Source organism: Oncorhynchus nerka, linkage group LG20 (genome assembly GCF_034236695.1).
Source record: "Oncorhynchus nerka isolate Pitt River linkage group LG20, Oner_Uvic_2.0, whole genome shotgun sequence".
Lineage (NCBI taxonomy): Eukaryota > Metazoa > Chordata > Actinopteri > Salmoniformes > Salmonidae > Oncorhynchus > Oncorhynchus nerka.
Window position 1 is genome coordinate 58,205,809 of NC_088415.1, and position 11,338 is coordinate 58,217,146.

An 11,338-nucleotide genomic window follows, 5' to 3' on the forward strand; every position below is an offset into this window, starting at 1 on the left:
ACCGGGACTTTACAGCAGTGTGAGAGAACTGACTTCCCTTTCCTCTCATTTCTCCCCGCAGAGGTAAGGGAACTACTATGAATCAATGAATGCTAACCAAGGTTCAAGCATCTTGCTTTCCCTCAGACACAGAGGCATCCTCATCGCCAGCGTGGACATCCCCTCATGTGACTACAACGTATACACACACTTGGATGAAAGCATCAAGACAGCCTAATCAATAATAAACTGCTTGATATGATATCTACCTGCAGGAGTACCAGGGGCTAAAAACCTATCCAAGGTTAGTTTTATTTGATAGGGTTGGACTGATGATGCCGTAATGTGTTCTTTTACTGCCAGTATAAGATAAGACATATGATATTGTTGGATAATGGTGCTGGAGGGGATGGCTGCCGTTTTACGGGCTCATAACCAACTGTGCTATTTTGTTTGTTTTTGTTTGTAACTAATTTTGTACATAATGTTGCTGCTACCGTCTCTTATGACCGAAAAGAGATTCTGGGCATCAGAACAACAATTACTCACCTCGAACAGGACAGAGATTTTTTCTTTAATGAGTCTGACGCGAAGGATATACTGCTTTGTCAAGACAAGGCCCAAATCTACAATTAAGACTATCCAATCAACGGGACATTAAAAACTGTAATATCTTATGTTTCACCGAGACGTGTCTGAAAGACGACACAGAGAATATAGAGCTGGCTGGCTTCTCCGTGCATCGGCAGGACAGAGCAGCTACGTCTGGTAAAACGAGGGGCAGGAGTGTGTGTCTATTTGTCAATAACTGCTGTGCGCAATGTCTAATATTAAAGAAGTCTTGCTCGCATAAGGTAGAATACTTCATGATAATCTGTAGACCACACTATCTACCAAGAGAGTTCTCATCTATATTATTCGTAGCCGTCTACTTACCACTACAGACCGATGCTGGTACTAAGACCGCACTCAACGAACTCTATAAGGCCATAAAAAAACAAGATAATGCTCATCCAGAAGTGGCGCTCCTAGTGGCCGGGGACTTTAATGCAGGAAAACTTAAATCTGTTTTACCTCATTTCTACCAGCATGTCACATGTGCAACCAGAGGGAAGAAAAACTCTAGATCACCTTTACTCCACACACAGAGATGCATAAAAAGCTCTCCCTCCATTTGGCAAATCTGACCAGAATTCTATTTTCCTGATTCCTGCTTACAAGCAAAAACTAAAGCAGGAAGTACCAGTGACTCACTCAATACAGATGTGGTCAGATGACATGGATGCTACACTACAGGACTGTTTTGCTAGCACACATTGGAATATGTTCCGGGATTCATCCATGAGTATACCACCTCAGTCACCAGCTACATCAGTAAGTGCATCGACAACGTCGTCCCCACAGTGACCGTACGTACATTTCCCAACCAGATGCCATGGATTACAGGCAACATTAGCACAAGCTAAAGGGTGGAGCTGCCGCTTTCAAGGAGCGGGACACTAATCCGGACGCTTATAAGAAATCCTGCTATGCCCTCAGACGAAACATCAAACAGGAAAAGCGGCAATACAGAACTAAGATTGAATCCTACAACACCGGCTCTGATGCTTGTCGATGTTGCAGGGCTTGCAAAACAGACTACAAAGGGAAACCCAGCAGCGAGCTGCCCAGTGACGCGAGTCTACCAGACGAGCTAAATGCCTTTTATGCTCACTTCGAGGCAAGCAACACTGAAGCATGCATGAGAGCACCAGCTGTTCCGAACGACCAACATGTTTCAAACAGACCACCATAGTGTCCTTGTGCCCAAGAAAGCGAAGGTAACTTGCCTAAATGATTACCGCCCCGTAGAACTCACGTCGGTAGCCATGAAGTGCTTTGAAAGGCTGGTCATGGCTCACATCATGCCGGAAACCCGAGACCAACTCCAATTCGCATACCGCCCCAACAGATCACGCAATCGCACTCCACACTGCCCTTTCCCACCTGGACAAAAGGAACACCTATGCGAGAATGCTATTCAATGACTACAGCTCGGTGTTCAACACCATAGTGCCCACAAAGCTCATCACTAAGCTAAGGACTATGGGACTAAACTCCTCCCTCTGCGACTGGAACCTGGACTTCCTGACGGGTCATCCCCAGGTAGTAAGAGTAGGCAATAACACATCTGCCACGCTGATCCTCAACACTGGGGCCTCTCAGGGGTGTGCACTTAGTCCCCTCCTGTATTCCCTGTTCCCTCAATGTGAGCAAGACAAAGGAGCTGATTTTGGACTATAGGAAAAGGAGGGCTGAACAGACCCCCATTCACATCGACGGGGCTGTAGTGGAGCGGGTCGAGAGTTAAGTTCCTTGGTGTACACATCACCAACAAACTATCATGGTCCAAACACACCAAGACAGTTGTGAAGAGGGCACGACACCTTTTCCTCCTCAGGAGACTGAAAAAAATGTAACATGGGTCCCCAGATCCTCAAAAAGTTTTACAGCTTGTCAATCGAGAGCATCCTGACCGGTTGCATCACTGCCTGGTATGTTAACTGCTCGGCATCTGACCATAAGGCACTCGTGCGTACGGCCCAGTACAGCACTGGGGCCAAGCTTCCTGACATTCAGGACCTATATACTAGGCAGTGTCAGGCACCAAAAATGGTCCAGTCACCTGTCATACTGTTCTCTCTGCTACCGCACAGCCAAGTCTAAGACCAAAAGGCTCCTTAACAGCCTTTATGCCCAAGCCATAAGACTCCTGAACAATTATTCAAATGGCCACCTGGACTATTTAGTGTCATTTTTTCCCCCTTCACTTTAGGTTAACTATTTCTTGAACTGCATTGTTGGTTAAGGGCTTGTAAATTAACATTTCACGGTAAGGTTTACACGAGGCCAATGTCGACTGTATAAACCCGACAGTGCTAATACATGGCACCAAAGAAGTGTGCTGTCAGTGTCGGTGGGACACATTACCTGGTGGGACTAGTGCTTCATTTGAGCCTGATCCTGTTCATCTCTCAGGAACCCATTTTCCAGGATCCAGTACCTTTCATGACACGAGACATTTTCAGTTTATGCAACATTGTAGCCTATATAGACCAATGTGTGGCCAGAAGTGCACCTATCACATTCTATTCTCTCCCTGCTGTGATAGACATGAGCATGCAACTCATCTCTCCAGCATTGCACTGAATCATGGGTGCTGGAGGAGCCGTAGCACCTCTGATCAATTGAAATACATTTGTGAAAGTAATAAAATTACTGTCAAGAGCGCATTGGCCATCGGCAGTGGGTGAGCGCCACATTCCAGTTTCATTGAGCGAAGGTTTAGGGTTATTTCCTCATATTGTACAATGTCTCCAGACCAAGGCTGTTTTCATTGATCTCAGATTGTCAAAGGAGCCTGTCATTTCCATTTGAGGTATTAAATTCCAGGCATCTAAAATGGTGTAGAATTGTATGAAATCAAAGATGTTCCCCATGTGTGCAACTTCTGCAAGCCCCTCTTTACACCAGTACGTAAAAGCGATAAGGCATGCAATGCTCTATGGGATTTCTTTCATGCGTTCCAATTCCCCAGGTCACCCCATTTACAACTTAAGCACTGGGCAGGATACATCTTTCCCTTAGATAAATGCTCCAGAGTACTGCAGCACAATGTCTGAGCTGGGATAACCAAACATTGCTTGTCATCTTTCAGGGATTTTAACTGATCAATTCCATGTCTAATTGAAAGACTCAGAGGTTTGTCCCCATCGTCCATTTCCTTAGAGAGAGAATTTGATAGATAAGCAATATGGGATTGAGCACTTAATGATTTGCACCTTTATTGAAGATAATTGAATTCACAATACATCATATACAAATTCATCACATTAAAACAAGTTGAACACATGCGCCAACATGTTACACAGCCATGAACACCAACAACTGAGCCATGAAATGTTGAAACTCAAATTAAAACAAGTGCATGTTTCTTCTGTAACATGTCAGTATAGCAAAAATCGTCACCTAACAGCAGTTTCCTAAATGAGGTGCAGCTTGTAGGACCTTAATTGTGATGATTCTTTTATATTTTAATGTACAAAAGTCTGACTAATGCAGATTTCTGACTCCACTTCTGCGCACACGCACGTCAACGCCATACACTGGACCTGAGACAGAGGAAAATAAAGAAACCAATTACAATCAATGTATTGTCAGAGCATTAGAACAGTAGCGGCTTAATGGACACGCTTAAAGGATCAACGTAATATTTTTTGCATTGAAATGTTAAATGTCCTTAATATCTGCAGTAATATTGTTTTAATAATTTTGCATTCTAATGAAAAATTGCCTTCTAATTGTGCAGCCCTCTGATTTCTCAACCAAAGCTTGTCTGTCTCTTGTTATCAAATTGGAAGGCTGCACCATCCCTCTCTTCAGTCACTCAGAGGCATGGGCATCTCGAGCAAGCGTTCAAAAGATATCACTCTGCCATTTCCTGGTAACCAAAATCCTACATTAGCCTAATTTCAGTTTGTGACAAAACAAGCCAGCGTAAAGAACCATTGTATTGTACCATCTAAATTGCTGCAAAATGCTGTCTCTTTTCAATAACAAAAAAATTGTATGTTCAGCTGTTAAGACAAAAACAGAAGACTAAAAAGTGAGTCGCCAACAAGGTTGTGGTGGAAGGGAAGCATCTGAATTCAGTGGTTACAAGTCACCCTAGTTTCCAGACGAACACAAAATTAAACTTACGAAAGATATCTGCACTACCCAGAAGTAAAGTTAAGGCTGGTTCTGGAGCTGGATTTGTCAATCATATTAGGGAAAACTTTGCAACAGATGGCAAAGTCAAAGATACTGGTTTCCATCTATTTGTTCATATTTCCAAATGTTTTTCATCTTCCATAGTATTAATAATAGATTGGATTTATATTGTGCCATTCTACCAACTGAGGAAAGCACTTCACATAGTAAGGGGGAAACTCGCCTCATCCACCACCAATGCACGGAAACCATTGTGCCAGAACCACAGTTATCAGATGGAGGTGAGTGACGCCAATTAGGAATGGGGGGGATGATTAGGTGATAATGATGGAATGGTGGCAGGTTAGGAATTTAACCCTGGGGTCCTGGCTAACACCTTTACTGTTACATTAAGTGTCATGGGACTTTTAATGACCACAAGGGTCATGACAACTGCTGGCTTGCCGCTGGTAAAAGGTGCAAATGCAAGTTTGAAACCCCTATTTTAATTTGTGCCATGGCTCAGGTAGGAGTTTTACATTGTATGGTAGGCTCCTGGCAGGCTTGGCACAACCAACCTATGCTCATGGTTCTCACAGGGGAAGTGGAATGAGATGCTACAATGCACATCGCAAATTACATGTAACATCCTGAGCGTGTCGGACCTGAGACGCCAATACAAAGCTAACAGCACAACAAGTTACAAATTCCTTTAATTTTTTTGCAGATGCCTGTTCATTGTAGGATAGACGTGTGGTTTAGCTGCACCAAAGCCGTGAATCGCATAGTGAAGCAAAACCATTTGTCTTGGGGACACATGGGGAGCAGCAGCATTGTAAAATACAGTCAAATCAAATCATTAATTTACAGGTCAAAAACATGTTTCCTTTATTTTAATTTGCTCTATGGCTCAGGCAACCAAGTGTAGGCTACGAAAAAAACCTGTTTCGATTAGTCAAAGAATATAAGGCGTTTTTCTGATTAATAAACAACGCCATGCTGGTGAGTGGTAATATTCAAATTACAACCCAGCCCTGAAAATAAAGACCAAAGTACTAGCACATATCAAATAGTAAAGCACGGCATTGCCCCCAAAAAAGTTCATTTCCACCCGTGGAAATTTACAGGAACAAGAGACAAACCTGAAAAATGTAGCTGCAGCAGTAACTGCAACTCCAGCTCATCACCATCTGACACTGGAGGGTTCAGGACAGGTTAGTCTCCAGAGGGTAAATTCATCCTAACGAGAAGACATTCATGAGATTAGAACAGAAGCTCACACAAACAAGCAAGCAGTCGTTTCATAACATGTTCAGCTACCCAGACTTAACACAATGCTTAGAACCACACTATAAAAACAAGGGTGGGGTTGTTAAAAATCAGGCCTGAAGGAGGGGACAATTGAGCCAGTTGAGGTGATCAGATCATTTCTGAAGGACATGATGCAAAAGTAATTGGACTGAGGCCAGGTGAATGGTAATTTTGCTAAGGCACATTTGAAAAGGGGGGCAGTTGTTTTCTATGTGGATTTAAGAGTGTAGAGTTGTGAAATTCAGAAGTGGCCAAGGAACATTGGCATGTGGCAATCTTTGCAGCAGAGGGGGACAATGGATAACATATTTCTGGAAATAATGAGAACTCAGTTTGAAGGATGTGAGCAGGAGAGCAAAAGGAGTTTACCTCACGTGAACTGGCCTATCGAGTCTCCACAAATGAACTAGGCAAGAGAGCAGCTTTCACTTCTGACGAGCACTTGTTGGTAGGCGCAACACTTCATTCTCCAAGGACTTGTAGGCATTTTCTGTAGCTGAGCAATGGAGCATTAACAGGACCACCACCTACTTCCCACTATTAGGCCCCACTTAAGTCATGGAAGATTAGTCAACCCAAGAGGTTGAAATGTACCCCTCAATTGTCATATGCATGTCTTAGCACTGTTTGACAAACTTTTGAAACAAAGTCATACTGAACGGCCAATTTGGAAACTGCCATTGACTACAGCTAGAGGATTATATGACCATTTACCAACCACTGCTGTGCCCTGCAGTGGCAAGCCGGCAGAAAATGAGAACAATACTTCAGTGAAATTTTGCTTTGAGGAAACTGGAAAAGTGCATTGACTATACTTTACCAGTACCCCACTCACTGTTAACCACTTAAAGGCAAACACCACACTTGAGTCAGTGGCAACATAAGCCACCAGAGAAGCATCACTTAAATAGGCCAAAGACTAGACAAATACTGGAACCATGTCACTTCCTATGAATCTCTGTAAAATTTCAAAGTTCTTGTTCTCACTTTTCGGAAGTTTAAACCATAGAAATTAGCTCTAAAGCCCCACATAAGGGAAACAAGCCAACGCTATGAAGATAAACTATTATAATCACTGACAATAAACCAGCCAATTCCCCCATAAGCATGTTCAAGGCACAATAAAGTATTTTCAACAAATCGTTTTAATAGGCTCCATGAAGCCAAAATTGACAAAATAATCTTCAATGTTGATGATACAAAGAACAGAAAGTACAAAATCGTTCCCAGGTGGAATACTATTGGGCAAGAAGAGCAGTAACATTGATGTTGATCTTTGTGTTCAGTCCATTATAACAAGCACATTTAAAATGCAGGCATTGAGCAGAGCAAAATAACAAAATACCGTGAGCAGACTGTAGCATGCTGCAATTTGCAACTTCATGAACAGTTTTACCAGTCTGAAAGGAATTCACTCTTTTTGGAAACTGAACATACAGGACCCTCAGCTATTTTAAGAACCTCAATTGTATAGATAAAGGTTGTCAAAGGAATCATTTTATTTCTCGCTCAGTTTAAAACTTGGCAGGAGGTAGGTTGGACATTGTCGTTTAAAACAAAAACAGGAAGGTAAACAAGCCTCGTTGATATCCACAATACTAATATCAAGGATTTAAGTGGAGATGTCAGTGCTGATAGGGACAGGGAGTAGAATGTAAAGAACAGTGGGCGTTTATATACAAACAGCCATGTGAAGCAACGTTTTGGTTTTTACAGCACCAACAAGTCAGACATTATGCTTTATCAATTGAACTAAATGCCATAAGAGCAAATTGAGATGCATCCTTTATAGAGATCATTAACTTTTTAAACATGGTTTGTAAATTAATGGCCAAAACTCATGGCTAAATTTAAAGACGCTCGAGCTACTTAAACACAGAATAGGACTACAAAAATCAGGTCAACATGTGGACAAATTCTTGAGGAGCTTTTTAAATACAGCCAGCCAAGGGATGATCTTGAATCAGGGGTGGATTTTTACTCGTGTGCAGCTGAGGACAAGAATTGGGCACACAGGTAAAGACACTGAGTTTAGGAAACAGGTTTCACGAACATTTGAGCTTGATAACATCCCCACTTACCCACTAAACCAGGGTTCTCCAAACAATATTCCTAGAGAGCTACCCCCTGTAGGATCACTCCAACCACTTGTAACTAACCCGATTCAGCCAGCTAAGTATTAGAATCAGGTGTGCTAGATTAGGGTTGGAGCAGAACTAGATCTCATCCTAAACTATTCAGCCGCAACCTAGTAAAAGGTTCAAGTCCAGAACCTTGGAATGAGGAAGTGGCCTAACGCAGCCTAGGCCTATGAAAAAACAAACAAATAAATGAGCACATACCTTAACTGTCGTAGCTGTCTCTATAGGAACCCCCAGAGCGGTCCCCGTAGCCTCCCTGGCCCCTAACATTGGAAGGGAAAAAATATAGGTAAGGTCCCTGCTCATTAGTGCTTTGGGGTCAGTTTGGTTCCAGCACGATTGTTAATAAATAATCACTGTTCAAATTATTTTCAACATGAAATGACATTAGCATAAAAAAAGAAATTCCAAAGTCAAATATTCAATTGCCAAAACATTCCATTGTTTGGCAGGTTCACATTGTCTAGACAATAGAAAGAAAGTTACTATGAAATAAGATGGGTGTATATTACAGTTTGATGACCTAATACACATTGGGCTTATTTTTGGGCAGACTTTAGCAGGTGTGAATCCTCTTAAGCCCCTTCCGCCGAGATGGGGGGGGGTAAAATTGTAAAAAGCCAGTCGAGCAGTCTGTAGTTAATTACTACACGCGGTACCAAGCTGAAAACGTGACATCAAGAACTGGGGGGAAAAGGGGCACGTTGGGCTCAAACACCTGAGCTAAATGGAATTTATAACATCAGTTAATCGTTCACCACTACAGTTCATTGTGAAGGATGCAAGAAGGGAATGTCTACAAACACCAATTTAGGAAATGTGTAATCAGACGTGTCGCCTCACCTATTGTCTCTGTATCCTCCGCCACCAGAAGAGTACCCTCCGCCACCGCCGCTCCTGTATCCACCGCCACCCCCGTAGCTGCGGTCTCCACCCCCATAGCTGCGGTCTCCTCCACCACCACCATAGCTCCTCTCACCATATCCCCTGTCACCGCCACCATATCCTCCACCACCTGGGAACAAACACCGCAAGACTTCAAAAACAAACTCATGGCTAAAGCAAACTCACGGCTAAAGCAAACCCGCACTGAAATGTAACTACGGCTAAGAGGGAGGGCAAGACAAAACGCTAATGGATGATGGGGAGCACACCATCTTGCAGATTGCCTGCCCATACCTCGCGAGTAAACTCGCCCACCTCTTCCTCTCCCCCCTCCATAGCCACCTCCACCACCATATCCGCCACCGCCTCTGGAACCTCTGAATCCACCGCCACCTCCACCTCCTGAGCGACCACCACCCTTGCCGGCTTCATCCACACGAATGGTTCTGCCATCGACAGACTGCAAGAGACAGGAGAGTTACTCAGCATGGGCCATAAACATGTGACTTTTCATAATGGGATAACGAGTTAACAGGATTAATAAATTACCTGGCAAACTGCGATATGATTACAACCAGAAATAACTGTATGGTTCATTAAGCTACACCGAGATGTATTCTTAGTAATCTAGTCAGTTATGTCATTAAGGTTATCAAAACAAAAGCAACTCCGATAATTGGTCAATATAAGTAATGATAACGATATACCTTGCCGTTCATTCCCTCCAATGCGTCCTTCGCATCCTCGGCATTATCGTACTTTACGAAGCCGAATCCACGAGACCTTCCCGTTTCTTTGTCCCTGATGACATCAACTGTGCGAGAGAAACATAAATTAATATTTCTGGAAGTAGCCAGCGATAACTTAACAAATGAAATAAAGGTCTAGAACGCACCTTTTGCGATGTTTCCATACTTGGCGAAAGCTTCCGCCAGAGACTCCTCTGTGGTGTCGAAGCTCAGGCCACCGACGAAAAGTTTTCCTTCGTCGGACATGATTCTGTGTCTGCAAGGGATCAATCCCGGTCAAGTAAAAACATTACTTTTTACATTGTGATACTTGCAGCTAGGAGTTGTAAACGTAGGTCACGCCGTGTGCGGGAGCTGTTGTCCGACATATTGCGCACAGAATTAGCCAGATAGCTAGCGGTAGGCCAACCAAGGTGCTGTAGTTAGCTAGCTGTACATAGTTAATCAAATTCAGGCAAATAACAATTTCAATGTTATTTGACATAACGTGTTAAGGTTTGGACAACATACTAAGCCCACTAATTGAGTCTGGCTAAATGCGTGTTGGGGGAAAAAGCAGGCCAAGAATGTAAGCGCCATTTTGCACCACGTTGGCCTGCTTCGCCACTTGGTGCTAAGCTATCTGGCTAAAGGCGGATGCAGCAATCTTTACAATGAAGTTGATCACTACCGTAGTTAAATACGGTTCATTATATATTTGTAAGGAGACTGAAACCCCGCCGTGTGTTTAACAGATGTTAATATAGCCCGTATAAATGTTTACAGGTTAAGTAAACTGGCAAATTGGTTCGTGTGAAGAATAGCTATTACAGCTAATGTTAGATAACAGCTAAAGCCGCATTCCAACCATGTTTATTCACAATAACTCAAGTCTAGTCATTTACACATTAACTACTACTTAGAATACTTAAATAATAATATGACAATTGTATAGTCAGATAAACACGACCTTGTATAAAATGTACCTTTGACAGACCGAGTGCGAAGAGCTGGTGCTTGAAGAGGCTCGTCGTCGCAAGATAAATGGAAGGTAGTGCTCTGTGGAGAGTGCTGGCTAAATAGGAGGAGGGCGTCATCTTGTCTTATTTGAATATGGACACGTATTTTTGGCGGTAACATTCGGTTAGAAATGTCCTGATCAAACGAATTGATCAAATTATAACAGCTATTCAATAATATATGAGTTTTCTATTTATCAATTACGCAGACACTAGTTTTATTTAGGCAACTTTTCAAAACATTTGTACTGGAAGTGGAAAAGAGACAAATAATGATAATTGTGTCCATGTATCTATCCCACAGTCCACTTTTTCTTCAAGCATGGCACTCTTTCTGCATATAGCACTTAAAAGCTTTTTTAGTTTGCTCCATGTGTGTGATGGGGATTTAGCCTACAGAAGACAATATACAAAATTCAGACATTTAAATCTCTGTCTTGCCTACTCTGAGATCCTCTATATCACCTTCTTTATTCTGCCTTTTTGAGAGGGAAAATTACATTGGAAAGATGAAGAGATCGATCAGTGGCGACCCATCATTCAG

At 42.7% G+C, this 11,338-nt stretch overlaps 1 protein-coding gene across 8 annotated transcripts; it reads right to left on the bottom strand.

Moving 5' to 3' along the window:
• Positions 1 to 7,148: 7,148 nt before the first annotated feature.
• LOC115102874 (cold-inducible RNA-binding protein B-like) lies at positions 7,149 to 10,930 on the bottom strand. 8 transcript variants are annotated; one of them, XM_029623285.2, is made up of 7 exons: positions 10,773 to 10,930; positions 9,943 to 10,052; positions 9,755 to 9,861; positions 9,390 to 9,507; positions 9,006 to 9,177; positions 8,364 to 8,425; positions 7,149 to 8,012 (listed from the first exon to the last, which is right to left on the bottom strand). In XM_029623285.2, exons 1-6 carry the CDS (start codon positions 10,913 to 10,915, stop codon positions 8,365 to 8,367), a joined length of 711 nt encoding a protein of 236 aa, XP_029479145.2. In that variant the 5' UTR covers positions 10,916 to 10,930; the 3' UTR covers positions 7,149 to 8,012; position 8,364. The 8 variants fall into 8 exon arrangements, 7 of the variants coding, with proteins under 7 accessions (XP_029479145.2, XP_029479144.2, XP_029479147.1 ...); XM_029623284.2 differs by having other exon boundaries at positions 9,363 to 9,507; XM_029623287.2 differs by having other exon boundaries at positions 10,762 to 10,865.
• Positions 10,931 to 11,338: the final 408 nt, after the last annotated feature.